At 40.0% G+C, this 17,220-nt stretch overlaps 1 protein-coding gene across 2 annotated transcripts in view; it reads right to left on the bottom strand.

Annotated features, from left to right (window-relative positions):
• Mycbp2 (MYC binding protein 2, E3 ubiquitin protein ligase) overlaps positions 1–17,196 on the bottom strand; it is a 236,244-nt gene extending 219,048 nt beyond the window's left edge. For both annotated transcript variants that reach the window (XM_013009100.1, XM_013009110.1), the window contains exon 1: positions 16,936–17,196. In XM_013009100.1, coding sequence (XP_012864554.1) covers positions 16,936–17,123 — 188 coding nt within the window. In that variant the 5' untranslated portion in view covers positions 17,124–17,196. The remainder of the gene's footprint in view (positions 1–16,935) is intronic.
• Positions 17,197–17,220: the final 24 nt, after the last annotated feature.

Genomic DNA, 17,220 nt, shown 5'->3' with positions numbered 1-17,220 from the left:
CTGGAAGTGGTGCTGTGGCTCAAGTGGTAGAGCGCTAGCCTTGAGCTGAAGAGCTGAGGGACAGCGCCCAGGCCCAGAGTTCAGGCCCCACGACCCGACCCCCCCCCAAAAAAATTAATTCTAAAAAAATTCATTGATTAAATGTAAAAATGACATAAAAACAAAATATTTGAGCAAAATGGTAAATATACAGCACTGGCAAATATATAGCAATTAAAAATATTTGGAATACAAATAAAATACTGCTAAGATGAAAACTCAAAATTAAATACTTAAGGTCCAAGAAAATCTAAAATCAACTACCTAAGGTTATAGTCAAAGTAGAAAGAAGTAAAATATGGGGCTGGGAAGGTGGCTCAGTGGTAGAGTGCTTGTTTTTTGTTGTTGTTGTTTTGGTTTTTTTTTGGGGGGGGTCCGGTCGTGGGGCCTGAACTCTGGGCCTGGGCGCTGACCCTCAGCTCTTCAGCTCAAGGCTAACACTCTACCATTTGAGCCATAGCGCCACTTCGATTTTTTTTCTTTTTTCTTATGTGGTGTTGAGGAATGGAACCCAGGGCCTCAGGCATGCAAGATAAGCACTCTACCACTGAGCCAACTTCCCAGCTCTAGAGTGCTTATTTTGCATGCAAGAGGCTCTGGGTTTGATTCCTCAGCACTACATAAGCAGAAAAAGCTGGAAGTGGCGCTGTGGCTCAAGTGGTAGAGCGCTAGCCTTGAGCTGAAGGGCTGAGAGACAGCTCCCAGGCCCAGAGTTCAGGCCCCACAACCAAAGGAAAGAAGGAAGGAAGGAAGGAGGGATGGTTAAAAACAAATAAAAAGAAAACAACGTAGCAATAGAACTACTAACGAAGTCCAAAGTAAATTCTTTGTACTTATAAGCAAAATCTGACAAACCTCTGACTAATCAGGAAAAAAAGCCCAAAAAGATTATCAGAAACAAAAAGACTATTAGAAATAAAGGATGGGACATCACTTATGGATATTAAAAGGTTAATACCACAAATAATTCTATGCTATAAGCATAGAATTATTTGTGGTATTAACCTTTTAATAATCTAGGAGAAATACTCCCATTCCTGGAAAGACCATCTCCCAAAGCTAACACTAATGAAATTGAAAACCTGAACTATTGATACTATTTAAAGAAACTGACTCAATAATTAATAACCTTCCAGGGGCCAGGTAGAACTCTTGCGTGGCATGCATGAAGCCCTGGGTTCAATTCCTCAGTACCACATAAACAGAAAAAGCCAAAAGTGACACTGTGGCTCAAGTAGTACAGTACTGCCTTGAGCAAAAGAAACTCAGGGACAGTGCCCAGGCCCTGAGTTCAAGCCCCAGGACTGGAAAAATAATCATAATAACCTTCCAAAACAGAAAACCCAAAAAGTTTACTGGTAAATTCAGAAATTTCTTAGGGAATAAATTATACCAATCCCATACAATCTCTTAAGCAGAAGGAATATTTCTTAATAAATGTTACAAAGCCCGCATAAACCTAACACTAAAACCTGACATGACATTAAAAGCTACAAACCTGCATCTCTCATAAGCACATATGAGAAAAGTCCTCAAAGTATTATCAAATTACAGACAGGATGAATAAGAATGATGGAAGGGTTGTTGACTAACCAAGAAGCCTGGAACATGTAAATGGCCATGTTAGACTGTAATCCCCATTTGAAGAAAACAATGTATTTTATACCACAAGAAGTAAGGTGAGTATGAAAAATAAATTAATATAATCTACCACATCAACATGATCTTACCAGTAGATGTTGAAAAAGCATTTCAAAAAATATCCAACCCCCCCTATTCATGATAAAATTCTCAGTAAACTAAAAATCAATGGGCACTTCCTTAACGTGATTAAAATAAAATTTACAAAAGCATCTACTGTTGATATTATACTTAGTAGTGCGAAGCTGATGCTCATGCCTATAATCCTTGCTACTCAGTAGGCTGAGATCTGAGAATCAAGCTTCAAAGCCAGTCCAGGCAGGAAAGTCCAGGAGACTCTTATCTCCAATAAACAACCAGACAACTAGAAGTGATAGAGCACTAGCCTTGAGCTGAAGAGCTAAGGGACAGAGCACAAGCCCGATGTTCAAGCCCCATGACTGACAACAACAACAAAAAAAAGTTGTACCCGTCACGATTCTTTATCAAGATTATACTGAAAGCCTGAACACAATAAAATAAGAAAAGTATATAAAAAGTATAAATAAAGGGAAGAAATAACTTTTTACTAGCAGATGACATGACTGAATAGCAAGTCCAAAAGAATAGGCAAAATATTCCTGGAACTAATAAGAAATTGTAGTAAAGTTGCATGATACAAGGTTATTATGTAGAAGTTATTTTCCTGTATACTAGCAATGGAGTGGAATTTAAAATAAAGCACAACATCATTTACATTTGTATTAATAACTTATATGGACAGATAGAACATCTAGAATAGCCAACACAAAAGCCAACACATAACCAAGGAAAGAAACAAATTTAGAGGACTGACACTTCAGGACTATAAATCCTCAGTAATCAAGACTTTGTGGTAATGAAGAAACAGAGCAATGGAACAGAATAGAGAACCCTGGAACATCATAGTCAACTGACTTTTAACAAAGAAACCAATAAGATATAGTACTGTAAATTAGACTTCTGGATAAAAGCTGCTATAACAACTGGCAAATAAACAAATCTAGATATAAATCTTACATACTTCACAAAACCTAACTCAAAATGAAAAACATCTTTATTATATATAAAACACAAATCTGTAAGACTCCTACAAGAAGACACAGGAGGGGCTGGGTAGGTGGCTCAGTGGTAGAGTGCTTGCCTCACATGCATGAGGCCCTGGGTCTGACTCCTCAGCACCACATAAGCAGAAAAAGCTGGAAGTGGCGCTGTGGCTCAAGTGGTAGAGAACTAGCCTTGAGCTGAAGAGCTCCGGAACAGTGCTCAGGCCCAGAGTTCAGGCCCCAAGACAGACAGACAGACAGACAGACAGACAGACACACACACACACACACACACACACACACACACACACACAGAGTTCAGGCCCCACAACTGACAAAAAAAAAAAAAAAACAAAGAGACGGAGAAAAAATTCAGATGACTTCGGGTATGGTAATGGCTTTTTAGATACAATGTCAAGGCATAATTCATGAAAGATTTCATAAGTGACCATTAAAATTAAAAACTTCTGCTTTGTAAAAAACAAGTGTTAAAAGAATAAGAAGACGGGGCTGGGAAGGTGGCTCAGTGGCAGAGTGCTTGCCTTGCATGCATGAGGCCCTGGGTTCGATTCCTCAGCACCACATAAGCAAAAAGAAAAAAAAGCCAGAAGTGGTGCTGTGGCTCAAGTGGTAGAGCGCTAGCCTTGAGCTGAAGAGCTGAGGGACAGCACCCAGGCCCAGAGTTCAGGCCCCACGACCGGACCCAAAAAAAAAAAAAAGAATAAGAAGACATGGTGCAGATTGGGAAATATGTATTTGCAAATGATACATCTGTTATCCACACTACACCAAGAACTCCCAAGATTCAACATGAAAATAGTCTTTAACTGAAAAATAAGAAAAATAGAAATAATTGAAGGGAGGAGTGGAGTTGGGAGGGAAGTGGGAGAATGATGAAAGGGGTGATATTGATCAAGATGCATTATATTTATAAACTGACACATTTAATGGCAATCAATTTGTAAATACACTTAAATTTAAAACTTATTTAAATAGATGGCAAAAAAAATTTTAATGCTCAAAACATATGTCACTGGGGAAATGAAAATAAATCCTGAACACTGACAACACCAAATGGTGGCCAGAACATGAAACAATATAAACTCTCATATATTGTTGATGAGAATGTACGGGAGACAGTTGGACCATTTCCTACAAAACTAAACATACTCTTACCACATGACCCAACAATAACACTTCCTGATATTACCTAAAGGAGTTGGAAATGTTTTTATCCACACAAAAACTTGTTCATGGATATTTATTCATGACTGTCAAAATTTTGAAGAAATCAGGATGTCCTTCAATGAACTCTAACACCTTCAGACAATGGGTATTAATCAGCATTAAAATAAATGGACAATTAAGTGAGAGATAACAAGGAACCTTAAATGCATAATTACTAAACAAAAGAACCCAATTCAAATCCACAATTTCAACTACTTGACATTCTAGAAAAGGCAAAACAATGGAAATAGTAATAACTATATAATCAGTGACAAGTTGGGGGAGGGAATGGGAATCAATAAGTAGAGAATATACAATGTTAGCTCAATGTGAATTCTCTGTATGATACTGCAGTGACAAACCCATAGAGCATATACCACCAATAATTAACACTAATGTAAACTATAACCTGGTGAATATGATACATCAGTGTGGGCTCACTGATGATAACACACACACACACACACACACACACAGACACGCACTCACCCATGCACGCACCTTTGGTGGGAATGTTGATAATAGGAAGGCTATGTAAAGAGTAGTCAAGGGGTATTTTTGAAATTGATGCTTTCCTCTCAATTTTCTTATGAAACTCAAACTAAAAAAAAAAAAAAAGCCAGGTGTCAGTGGCTCACACCTGCAATCTAATTACTCAGGAGGCTGAGATCTAAGAATCATAGTTCAAAGACAACCTGGGCAGAAAAGACCAAGAGACTCTAATCTCCAATTTGCCACAAAAAAGCGGAGCTATAATTCAAGTGATAGAGTGCTACCCTAGAGTAAAGAACTCAGGGAAAGCATAGAGGTCCTGAGTTCAAGCCCGAGGACTGGCACATACACACAATAATAATATTTATTTTCACAGATCTCATAAAGGACAGAAAAGAAAGCTATGGAAAATTTTATGTGAAAATGTTCAAGTATTTGGATGAAATTAACAAATTTGTACAAAAATACAAGTTACAGCCGGGCACTGGTGACTCACACCTGTAATCCTAGCTATTAAGGAGGCTGAGTTCTGAGGATCATAGTTCAAAGTCAGCCCGGGCAGGTAAGTCCATGAGACTCTTATCTCCAAATAACCGCCAGAAAACTAGAAGTAGCACTGTGGCTCAAGTAGTAGAGTGCTTGCCTAGAATTGAAGAGCTCAGCGACAACACCCAGATCCAGAGTTCAAGCCCCATGACCAACCAAAAAAAAAAAAAAGAATACAAGTTACTAAATGTGACATAAAAAAAATAACAAAATCTAAATATCTCATTGTCTATCAGAGGGATTGAATTTGTCACTTCTCCAAAAGAAAAATTCCAGTACTAAATGGCACCCCTGGTAAATTCCATCAAATATTAAAGAATACCAGACTCCATGTAATTTTTTAATTTTTTGAATTTTATTAATATTAACACAATTAATATTAGTATTTGTTTTTATTATTTTTATTATGATGATCAAGAGTACATTTCTTTTTGGACAATGTCTCCCCTTCCCTCACTCTCCCCCAGTATTTCCCTCTGGTCTCCACCCACATAGTGTTTAATGACTACCACTGTTGCATTTGCTCACCCTTTGCCCCTCCATTTCTATGTTCCTTACTCTCCTAAAGACAGAAAAATGAACAGGACAGGGGTCTGGGGGCTTAGCCCAGCGGAAGGACGCCTGCCTGGTGCGCGCAAGGCCCTGGGTTCGGTCCTCAGCCCTGGAAGGAAAAAAAAAAAAAAAGAAACATCTGGAGCTTTAGAAAAATGAACAGGACAAAAAGAAAAGAAAACAAGAACAACAAGGAAAAAAAAACCTCTTGCTTCCATTTCCTGGAGTTAATTTTGACAAGCCATATAATTTTTTTTAAACACAGAAGAAACTACTCCCAATTCATTTTATGAAATGAGAGTAACCACAATACCAAAATCTGACAAAGACACCCAACAGATCACCTATGTGCCAAATAATCATGGTCCAGTGTGTAAGTGCAACCTTACCTTCCAGAATAACAGGTATGCAAGCTCCACTCAAACAATTACTTCTTGCTGCTGAAAAGGAGCCCCAAACTCCATAGTTTAAAGTACACGGGGGTTCTTGCAGTGTCTTCTGTTTGAAATGTTTCTCTTCTGAGACCCAAGGTCTCTTAACCTCTATTTCTCAGGGAAGTGTAAATTTCCCAAGTGTATCACTGCGATGCTAATGGAGCCATTCCTACTGACTACTGATGTGTTCTCAGTGGGAGCGCTGAAGGATGACATGCCATCCTGAAGGGTATCAAGTCAGTCTCCGAGATATCATCAGTTCTTCCACTGAGACAATATTTCAATGACTAGAAGGTCAGTAGCTTCCAGCTGGAGTGATATATATTGAAACAAAGGATCTCAGGGGTTCTCCTTTAATACGAAATGATCTCTAGACTGAAATGATCCTTGTGCTGAGGGATTAAACTTTTTTTTTTTTTTTTTTGCCAGTCCTAGGGCTGGAACTCAGGGCCTGGGCACTATCCCTGAGATTCTTTTGCTCAAAGCTAGCAGCACTCTACCACTTGAGCCACAGCACCACTTCCTGCTTTTTCTGTGTATGTGGTACTGAGGAATCACACTCAGGGCTCCATGTATGTTAGGCAAGCACTCTACCACTAAGCCACATTCAAAGCCTTGACTAGATACTTTTTAAATACTCAGCTAGTGGTACTGGCTCTGCAAGCTGGAAAGGCTTGCAGAATATATGGCAAGTCCGGTCCAAATGAATCACAGCTCTTTCCAAAGTATAAGAATTGGTTTCTTTCTTTAATGGATAATAGTTCTCTGGTGCTGTCAGGCTGGACACTGGGCAGCAGCAGCAACAACAGTTGTTAGATCAACACCTACAAAAGGAAGCTCTCTACTGAATACAGTGATATCCTCCACAGTAACTTTTCCATGCATCTGTATCCCCTTCCCCCCCCCCAAAAAAAAATTTTCCAAACAGTACTAATTAAACCAAACAAAAACAAGAATTTGTGTGTTAAAAACTTTAGTAGCCTTTTGAAGAAAAACACATTTTTAAATGATTTACTCATCCTTAAATGGCATTTAAGGAAGTGACTCAAGTGATAAAGCACTAGCCTTGAGCACAATGAAGCTCAGGCCTTGAGTTCAAGCCCTAAGATCAGGGGTTTAAAAAAAAAAAAGGAGGCATTTAATAATTAGGTGTGCACCTTTTGAATTTAAAAATTCTGAAGCCTGGAATTAAATTGAACATACTACCCTATTTTGCTGACCCACTGGGTAATGCTTGATTTGTATCACAGCAACTAATAAAAAGGCCAAATTTGCAAAAACATGACCACATCAAAAGGAATGTAGTTATCATCTAATGTCAACACCATTAACTATCTCAGACTAGTAAGCTTATGAAAGCCACTGTTTCTTTTGAAAATGTGAAATATCACATGGTATGCCTGGGTAGCTAGTGTGCTACTCTAGAGTACACTTTAGTACAGTTTAGAAACTGCAAATATGCAGCAAGCATGAGTGTGTATGTATGTGTGTGAGTGTGTGTGTCCCTTCTACCTTTAGCAGTTTCAGTACCTCCCAGCAGGTTGTGATGTAACTCTAGTTCTTGGTTTGGTATAGTCAGAAGAGAAGAATGGGGCAGATGACAGTAGGAAGGGCAGCATAGACTTCTGCACATCTTCAAGCAAGCATCCTCTAGCCAGAAGAAATAAGCCACTTTTGTAGGCAGAAAATTCAGGGAAAATTAGGTTTCAAGATTGTCATATCAGTTCAGATGATCCACTCTAAAAGTCCAGGCTCCATTTCTTCCCCACGAGAACACTGGCATAGTAAACCGGCTGTAAATTCAAACTATCCTGGTCCTTTGCTGTTTTTTAAATTTAGTCTTGGCCTAATCATTTTTTTTTGTTTCTTCCTGTTGCAACTGTTCCTTTACAAGCTGCTAAAAAAATTTCCTTTTATATTTTGTTCCCAATTATCCTCACCATTTCATCATCTTTCTCCAATTTATCAATGTTACTTACCACTAGCTACCTCATTATATTTTCCTTATAATTTATCACTTCCTTGAAGCTCTCAAAATCCCACAATATAGCCAGGTGCCAGTGGCGCAGACCTGTAATCCTAACTACACAGGAGGCTGAGATCTGAGGACTGCAATTCAAAGCTAACTGGGGGGGAAAGTCCTTTAGACTCTTATCTCCAATTAACCACCAGAAAGCCAGAAGTAGCACTATGGCTCAAAGTGGTAGAGCTTTAGCCTTGAGCAAAAGTGCTCAGGAACGACATTCAGGCCCTGAGTTCAAGCCCCAGGACCAGGAAAAAAAAAAGCCACAATATTGTAATCATTAGTACATTCCTTTCCACAGAAACTGTATTCCACCTGTGTCCTCATAACAGCTTTAACACCGGCACAGTTGTGCTGCATGCCAAGGGTTACCAGCAGCAGGGTTCCACCTTTGCTATGAGAAAAAGGTTCTTGCCAGCCAGCAATTATAAGCCAGCTCCAAGTCTCATTCTGAAATCTACTTTCTATTACCATTCCTAGCACCAACTACCCTTAGTAGGGATTCCCAGGAAAGACTCTAAAATACACAAGTGCAAACCAGAAACTCATTATGGAATTGACAAGTAAGGAACACTTAGTTGATATTGCGTCAACAACTGCAGGACAGCCAAGGAAGCAGGATTGAACAGACAAAGTTGCTGAACTGCAGTGCAGTCACAGGAAGGCTTCAGCCAGCCCCCTGAGGCATTTGGGCTTGGGACGGACCTTCAAAGTTGCTGTATCTTATAAAACAGAAAATGGATGCAGGCTGTCCTGCACTAGAACAAGCATGCCTTTGAAAGAGGCTCTTTTTGATTCAAGGACTCAGCTATCTTTCTTATAGAATACTAAGGATACTAGTATACTACTATTTCTAAAAGTAGAGCAGCATGTGCAAGGATGGAAGAAATGGGGATATGGACGGTTAACCACAGCACTCACCATTGGACTATGAAGTCAATTCAGTTACTGAGGAGAGAAAAACATTACTACTCCGATTTCTTAGGAGAAACTATAGTTATCGTCAGTTGAAAAGGGAAAAAGCTTTTTTGCAAAATAAGCAGCTAGTAAATACAGAAGAAATTATAAGGAAATAAATCATTTTGAAATCTCTAATGAAATTATTGATTTACATAAGGATTATCAAAGAACAATAAAACCATTTGATGAAAGTGTTCACAGTATCCAAGCCTTACTCCTTCCTTAGTTGCTTGTTACTAAAGGAAAAAGCATACATTTACCATACTACCCAAATAATCAGACTGGCCACCCCTAATGGGAGGCAACATGCCCTCCTCAGCATTGTTTATAAAAACTAATAATGCTATCTAAGCTATATAGCATATATATGTATTATATGTATATACATGTATATATATATATATATATATATATATACATGTGTGTGCATGTATATATGCCTAAAAAAAAAAAACCTCAAAAAAATCTAGTAAGTATTAAGGCTTCACTTCCACTTACTGGAAATACAGGACAAACAATATCTCCAGCCTAGTCTAAAAGTAGCTAGATTTATATGACATTATAGAAAAGGTAAAGTATCTGTGAAAAACAGTGGTAAATAGGCATTAGAAGAAGGGCCTAAAGAAACTAAAGAAAACTGAAGACAAACTAAAGAAAATTAAGAATGATGAAAACATTCCTCTATATTTGCCTGTAGTGATAGTTCCAAGAGTCTTCAAATACACATATAGAGAGCCAACTATATTGTGTACAAATTAAATCTCAACCTAACCCCTTCCCCTAAAACTGCATGCTTAACCAGTTTTTGAAAAAAAAAAAAAAGTGAGACTATGCTGATGACTTTAAAGACAAAGATTTCAAAATGTTGAAGTATTTTTAAATTAACATTTTTATTTTAAGAAGCAAAACAAAATTTTTCACTTCTTTTGGGCTGGGAGATAAATTTATTTCACATTTCTAATTGTCAGTATCCTAACATAGCAAATTTTGCCTTTACATAGAATCATTCATTATATAGAATTCTACAGATATAACAGTGCTAGCCTTAAGCTGAAGAGCTGAGGGACAGCACCCAGGCCCAGAGTTCAGGCCCCACAACCAGACCCAAAAAAAAAAAAAAAAAGAAAAAGAAAATTACTACCTATCCACAAACATGTACACACAAGTTCAATACCACATCATTTCCTAATCCACTCCTATAAGAGTTGTCTCTTTCTGGCTCAAAACCATTTGGGTTGATCAATATTGTCTGATTAAAATCTGATTCTTATTTGCTCTTCAGGATACCCTCCCTTTGGTCTAAGACTCTGTGCTACAATGAATTCCTACTCCTTTCCTTCATGACACTTACATTCTAGTACTAAGAGAAATCTCACCATTACTTACAAGCAAACTATAATTTCTTACATTTGCTCATACACTTGAGTAGGATGAGTGCCATCTCTGTCACAGTAGGTTATGCTTTCTTAGCCACTCAACACTTTCAGAAATATCTATCTTCATATGACCCCCTAGAGAGACAATACAGTCAAGTCTAGGTGTTGCAACTTACAAATGTTTTTTTTTTCTTTTTTTGTTGGTTGCCAGGCTTGAACACAGGGCCTGGGTATGTCCCTGAGCCCCTATGTGCTCAAGTCTAGTGCTCTACCACTTGAGCCACAGAGTCTCAAGGGGACTTTTATGACCAGGCTGGCTTCAAACCAGATTCTCAGATCTCAGCCTCCTGACTAGCTAGGATGACAGGTGTTAGCCACTACTGACACCCTGCTGCAATTGACAAACCTCTATAGGATGAAAGTAAGTCCTGATTAATAGCTCCTAAACATTTGCAAGAACAGTTGACTAAATTCCTTTTTTTTTTTTTTTTGCCAATCCTGGGACTTGAACTTAGGGCCTGGGCATTGTCCCTGAGCTTCTTTTTGCTCAAAGCTGGCACTCTACCACTTGAGCCACAGTGCCACTTTTGGCCTTTTCTGTTTATGTGGTACTGAGTAATGGAACCCAGGACTTGCTGTATGATAGGCAAGCACGCTACCACTAAGCCACATTCCCAGCCCTTCTTACAACAGAAATTCCATGCACCTGTAAGATGGGCTCAAATACTATTTCTGACAAGAAAGGAAGGAAGGAAGGAAGGAAGGAAGGAAGAGAGAAAGAGAAAGAAAGACAGATGGACAGAGAAGGGGGAAGGAAGAAGAAAAGAAGGAGGAAAGGAAGAAGAGAAGGAGAGAGGGAGGGAGGGAGGGAGGAAAGAAGGAAGGAAGGAGGGAAGGAAGGAAGGAAAGAGGGAAGGAAGGAAGGAGGGAGGGAAAGAGGGAAGGGAGGGAAGGAAGGAGAGAGGGAAGAGAGGGAAGGGAGGAAAGGGAGGGAAGGGAGGGGTAGGGACACAGAAAAAGAAAGAAAGGAGCAGAAAGGAAGAAAGAAGAAAGGAAGAGAAAGAAAGGAAGGAGGGAGGAAGGGAGGGAAAGCAAGCAGCTGAAGGAACTAAGTAAATTTAGCTTTGAGAAGAAAAGTAGTTCCTCACTATGGTCACAATCTCATGTATTATTTCCACTAACATTGCTCATATACCACTCACTGTAAGATCCAAAAAGCCGGACTCCTCTTTATCTACCCATTTATCAGTTCCCTCCCGGTATCATTTCCTTTTTTACCATATAGTCAAACACTATCATCAAATACCTTTCATTTCTATTTTTCTTTCACCTTTAGTCACATGTTAACCCTAAATCAATTACGAGTTCTCCTTTTTGAATTGCAAAGGTTTTTTTTAAATATTAAGATGACTGGAATATCAATTGTGATTTAATAATAATAATAACTGGCATTTACAGAGCATGTATGGGAACACGTCCTATGGATACCCAAGAAAAGTTACAAGTAAAGAAACAGCTAAGGGCTGAAATGCTGATTCCCCACACCAAACAAGACACACACACACACACACACACACACACAGAGTTAAAGAAAGAAAGAAGCACCAGGCACTAGTGGTTCATGTCTATATTCTAGCTACTCAGGAGGCTGAAGTCTAGGGATCATGGTTCAAAGCCAGTCCAAGCAGAAAAGTCCTCAAGATTCTAATTCCAATTAACCCACAATAGAGAAACTAAAATTAATTAAATGTTGGACTGAGGTGTAGCTCAAGTGGTAGAACAACAGCCTTAAGCAAAAGAAGAAAAAAAAAAAAAAGCATGTAAGGCCTGAGTTCATGCCACGGTATGAGCATGAAAAGAAAATAAAGAGAAAGAAATAGACAAAGAAAATCTAACTAAACCAATTTTCTATGTTTTTTAAGAAAAGATTTAAACAAGTATAAATATGCTCTCAAGAACCACTGGAGTCACAATGATAGACATGAAAATAAAGAATTGTCTCAGCAAGATGAAATTTACTTCTGCAGAAGGGTGTGCCATCGGCCAAAACTCTGGCAAGCAAGCACACAGAGCTGGCAGTGGGCTCAGGTATTGATTCTAACACAGCAGGCCTTGCCCCCTGCTCAGATTGGTTGGACTCAGGTTCACAATCTATCCATTGGCTAGTTTGAATAGGGTAAAATGTATTTATATTACAGGGATCTTGAGATAAAATTAACAGTAAACTCAAAATATACCCATACCCTCCACTAATTCTTGTAGAGTCCAGGGGCACATCTTAATTCCATCTTGAAAAGAAAAGCAGTTTAAGACAAAACTTTACATTTTATAAATCCTCTCTTATCCCAAGGCAATTCCTCTTTTCCTTAAGAGTCATGCCGCCAGGCCAAAGCAGGAACTTTTAAGTAAAATACTTTGACAGAAAAGACAGTTTTTCTCACAAAAGATTTCAGTCTGGCTCTAGAACTCTAACATTCAGCCACTGACCGTGGTGCTTCCCAACTATAAGGCCATACCACTATTCACAGGAAGAAGTGACCAAACATTCCTTTCTTATTCAACTACTTCCCCAATGAAAATGGTGCAATTCGGATCAACTCACTCATTTAAAAACATACCTATTCAGTCACTGAATAAATGAAAGTTGTTTCTACATTCAACTCTAGTATAGGGATCAAAAAGAGTAAATAGCAAGGCCTTTCCTTCTCTTTAGAGAAAAAGGGGGAAAGAACCTACTATTCACTAATATAAATAATGCCACGAACTTCACGTAATAAAGCAGTCCATATTACCCTCATTCTACAAATTTCAAAAAAAAAAAAACAACTAAGACATAGAAGTTATATAATGTATTCAGAGTTACACAACTAAGAAATGATGGAGTCAGGATTTGAAACTAGTCTAGTGTCAAAATTCCAACTCTTAACTTTGTTACGTCTCCATGCTTGAATCCTTCAGTTTCTCAACTATACATCTACTGATAATTCACTTGTCATTCTTGTTCTTTGAATACAACAAGCTCCCACCTCAATTTCTTAAACAATTTTCTTCTAGATTTGCCTCTTCATTTTATCTAAACTTAAATGCCAACTCCCAAAGACACTTTTCCTGAATTTGTCACTTAAAACAGTCTAACTACAAATGCTTGATGATATGAATCTAGTTGTGTTTTCTTCACAATTATCAGTAATTGAAATTACTGGTTGTCTATTTCTCCTACTAGAGTAGAAGTTCAAAGACAGTAGAAACCTTATCTGTTAGGTCTACTGTTATATCTTCAGCACCTACAACGGTGCCAGGCACAGTAGGCACGTGGTATTTACCGATGAATACCAAAAATGTGCTAGACATATACATTAGATAAAACATGAATAGTTATAGTTCCTACCCTCAAAAAAACCTATCAAAGGGGGAGGTAGGGGGAGTATGGGAAGGGATGGGAAGGGGAAACAAAGAGGAGGCAACAATGCTTGATAAGAAATGTACTCGTTATCTTGCCCATGTAATTGTAACTCCTCTGTATGGTATTTTCACAATAAATTTTTTTAAAAACCTATCAATATGTATCTTTACAAATAATTCATCTCTTTGTTTTTAAAGGAAGACCAACTCCTAACATTTTTTATAACTAACCTCTATACATCAGTCATCTTAAACATCCCTGAAATACCCCATTGATCTCTAACAATTACCCTTTCTAAATTCTTTATGTTCTTCCTTTCCTATATTTGAATACTTACACCTACCTTTTTGCAACTGGTAACCCACACACACACACACCACACACACACACACACACACACACACCCCTGGTCCTGGTTAACTCAACACCTACACGCACACACACACACACAACACCTTCACACACACACACACACACACACACCTAGTCCTGGTTAACTCAACACACACACACACACAAACACACACACACACACAAACACACACACACACACACACACTGGTCCTGGTTAACTCAACATTAACTCAACACACACACACACACACACACATACACACCCTGGTCCTGGTTAACTCAACACCTTCACTCTTCACACAAACCTCAACTATGACCACTCCCTCAAAAGTTATTTGCAACCTGTAAACTCTTTCTTAAGCACTTACCCATTATTCTGAAACCCTCTCTTCTTCTAGTAAGAAGTGTTACTGTTTCATGGTTCTCTTCTTGTTTTCTAACCTCTTTTTCATTGTTCCTTTTCCTTATACCATGAAACCGGATGCTCCCTATAGCTGAATTCTCTACTGTGGCTGATTTCTGTGTTTATCTACTCTCTAACTCAATTGCTACCCTATACACATATCCACTCAGAGCTTCGATGCCAGCTTTTACCATTAACTTGATTTTTTTTTCTTTTTCTTTTCTTTTTTTTTTTTTTTTGTCATGGGGCCTGAACTCTGGGCCTGAGCACTGTCCCTCAGCTCTTCAGCTCAAGGCTAGCGCTCTACCACTTGAGCCATAGCACCACTTCTGGATTTTTCTGCTTATGTGGTGCTGAGGAATCGAACCCAGGGCTTCATGCATGCAAGGCAAGCACTCTACCACTGAGCCACCTTCCCAGCCCCAACTTGAATTTTCTTAATAAATGACTAAATTAAAATCAAATTCTCACATAAAGAGCATTTGCAGGCTAAAATTTAGAAAAAAATATTTCATGATCTGTAATAAACAATACTGCTATGAAGAAGCATTATTAGCAGGCACTATCTTACAAGGTTAGCCTGAATTCCACAAATATTTCTTAAAATAACTGAACTATTATTAGTTTTCATTGACAGTGTGTTCAAAAATCAACCAAAAACTACAAGCCATTCACAAATTTTATGCATGTTATTAACCTCTATTAATTTTGCCTAAAACTGTCAAGAAATTATACAAGTAGTAGAAAGACAAACACAAAATAATGTATAAGACGGGGGGGGGGGGACATACAAAGTAAGTAATTTCTGGAAGGTGTTGGCATAGATGGAACTATACTGCAGTCATAACATACCTACTTATTAGAGCCAACTCTCGAATATGGTTTTGTGCTATTTTCAAAAACATTAGCAAGAAACATACATGTGACATTTTGGATAGGAAGGCAAAACAATACACTTATATCCATATCATATACACTTATATATGTACATTTATATCTACTTCATAAAAGTACTCCTGGTCCCAAACCTGTAAATAATCCCAGGCATGAGAAGGCCAGTTTACCCGGGGAAAGTGTGAACAAAGCTCTATCTTTTCAACTCTTTTCAATGGTGAAGCCACAATACATACTAATAAACTACAACTTCCTGACTTACACAGCACACTGGGAAGATGCAGTAAACTCTGACAAAATTCTACTATGCTTTCCTGTTAAACTGCAAGATACTGTGGGAAGGAATGACATCAAGTCCCAATTACCACTGTCAAAGCTGGTGAAACAAGTCAGTCACCATCCTTTAGGGTAGGTGGCAAGTAAAGGCATGGAAAAGAAAACAATGGGCGATCCCTTAGCCAAAAAAGGCACCCACATTTTAAGAAAAAGAAAACGAAAGTGATTTAGTATCTACATCAAGGAAGCTGAGGATGCAGACAGTCTCATTACAACAAAGTCCCAGAGCCACTCCGATGTCTCTGAGCTGGTGGCAGCTGAACACTATACTAGCTGTCATACAAGTTCTTCGGGTTTGTTTTTTCTTTTTTCCCCCTTTTCCCTACGCAGCCCCTTCTACTCACACGCCTACGAATAACAGAGAATACAGAACAGAAGATGAAGGGAAATGGCCGAATGGGACATCAGAACACAAGAGCAGCTGCAATCATTTATTCGCGAAATCCCAAAGGCCAGATCATCAAAGTACAGCTCCCACATTCTCTGTCGGACGCTTCACAGCCTACATACATCTCCACCTTTTATTCATCCGTACCGTGGACCGTCTACAATTCATCCTACGGATACTGACATTATCCTTAACCTACAGCACTCTCCCCCCCGCCCCCCGGCCAGGTGAATGGCAGGTTTCTTTGAAGGAGGGTAGCGGAGAAGAATGTCATTGTGAGTTTGGGGGTGGAGGTGGGGGGGGGGGGAAGGAAGGAAGAGTGTGTGCCAATAACACTGCCGCAGACACTGGAAAGAGCCACTTCCCTTCCCTGTCTGGCCAATTCTCTCCTTGTCTTACCCTCGACCCACCGTGCTACCCTCCTTCCTCAACAATACACACACGTGTCGTGACCGACCCAGCACCACCATCACCTTTTCTAGCATCACACGCTACGCCCCCCCCCGTCTCCCTTCTCTCCCACACCACACGCGCGCGCGCGCACACACACACACACACACGCGCGCACACGCACACCGCAGCCAGCGCACCCGCCCATCCCCGCCAAGTGCTTCTCCCTCCAGCATCCAGACGGCTCCGTACCCAGGGCACGCTCGCGCAGATGCACGCACGCTGGCGCGCGCACACGCGGTGGCACACGCGGTTTGGGGCACAGGGACAGGGCAGGTCCCCCCCCGTACACACACACACACACACACACACACACACACACACCCGGCCCACCTCCCCGGCCGGAGACTCACCTGGAGGCCGGGTGTCCAGCGCTGCCGCCCCCCTGGTCCCTGTCACTGAGCGCGGCGGTGTAAATCCTCCGGTAGCGGTCGGCCAGGGCTCGGCCTGACAGCAGCAGCTGGTAGTGACCCCGGGAATCCGTGGCGGGCAACCCTAGCCCCAGCCCCGCGGCGGCCACCGAGCCCTCGGGCACCGGCATGAACAGCGCCCCCGGTGCCGGGGAGGAAGAGAAGGTGGCGGCGGCTGGAAAGAATCCGTCCCCGCCGGGCCCCGACGAAGCGGCGGCGGGGGAGGCA

Source organism: Dipodomys ordii, unplaced genomic scaffold (genome assembly GCF_000151885.1).
Source record: "Dipodomys ordii isolate 6190 unplaced genomic scaffold, Dord_2.0 Scaffold1, whole genome shotgun sequence".
In the NCBI taxonomy this organism is placed as follows: Eukaryota; Metazoa; Chordata; class Mammalia; order Rodentia; family Heteromyidae; genus Dipodomys; species Dipodomys ordii.
This window is presented reverse-complemented; position numbering and strand designations above follow the sequence as displayed.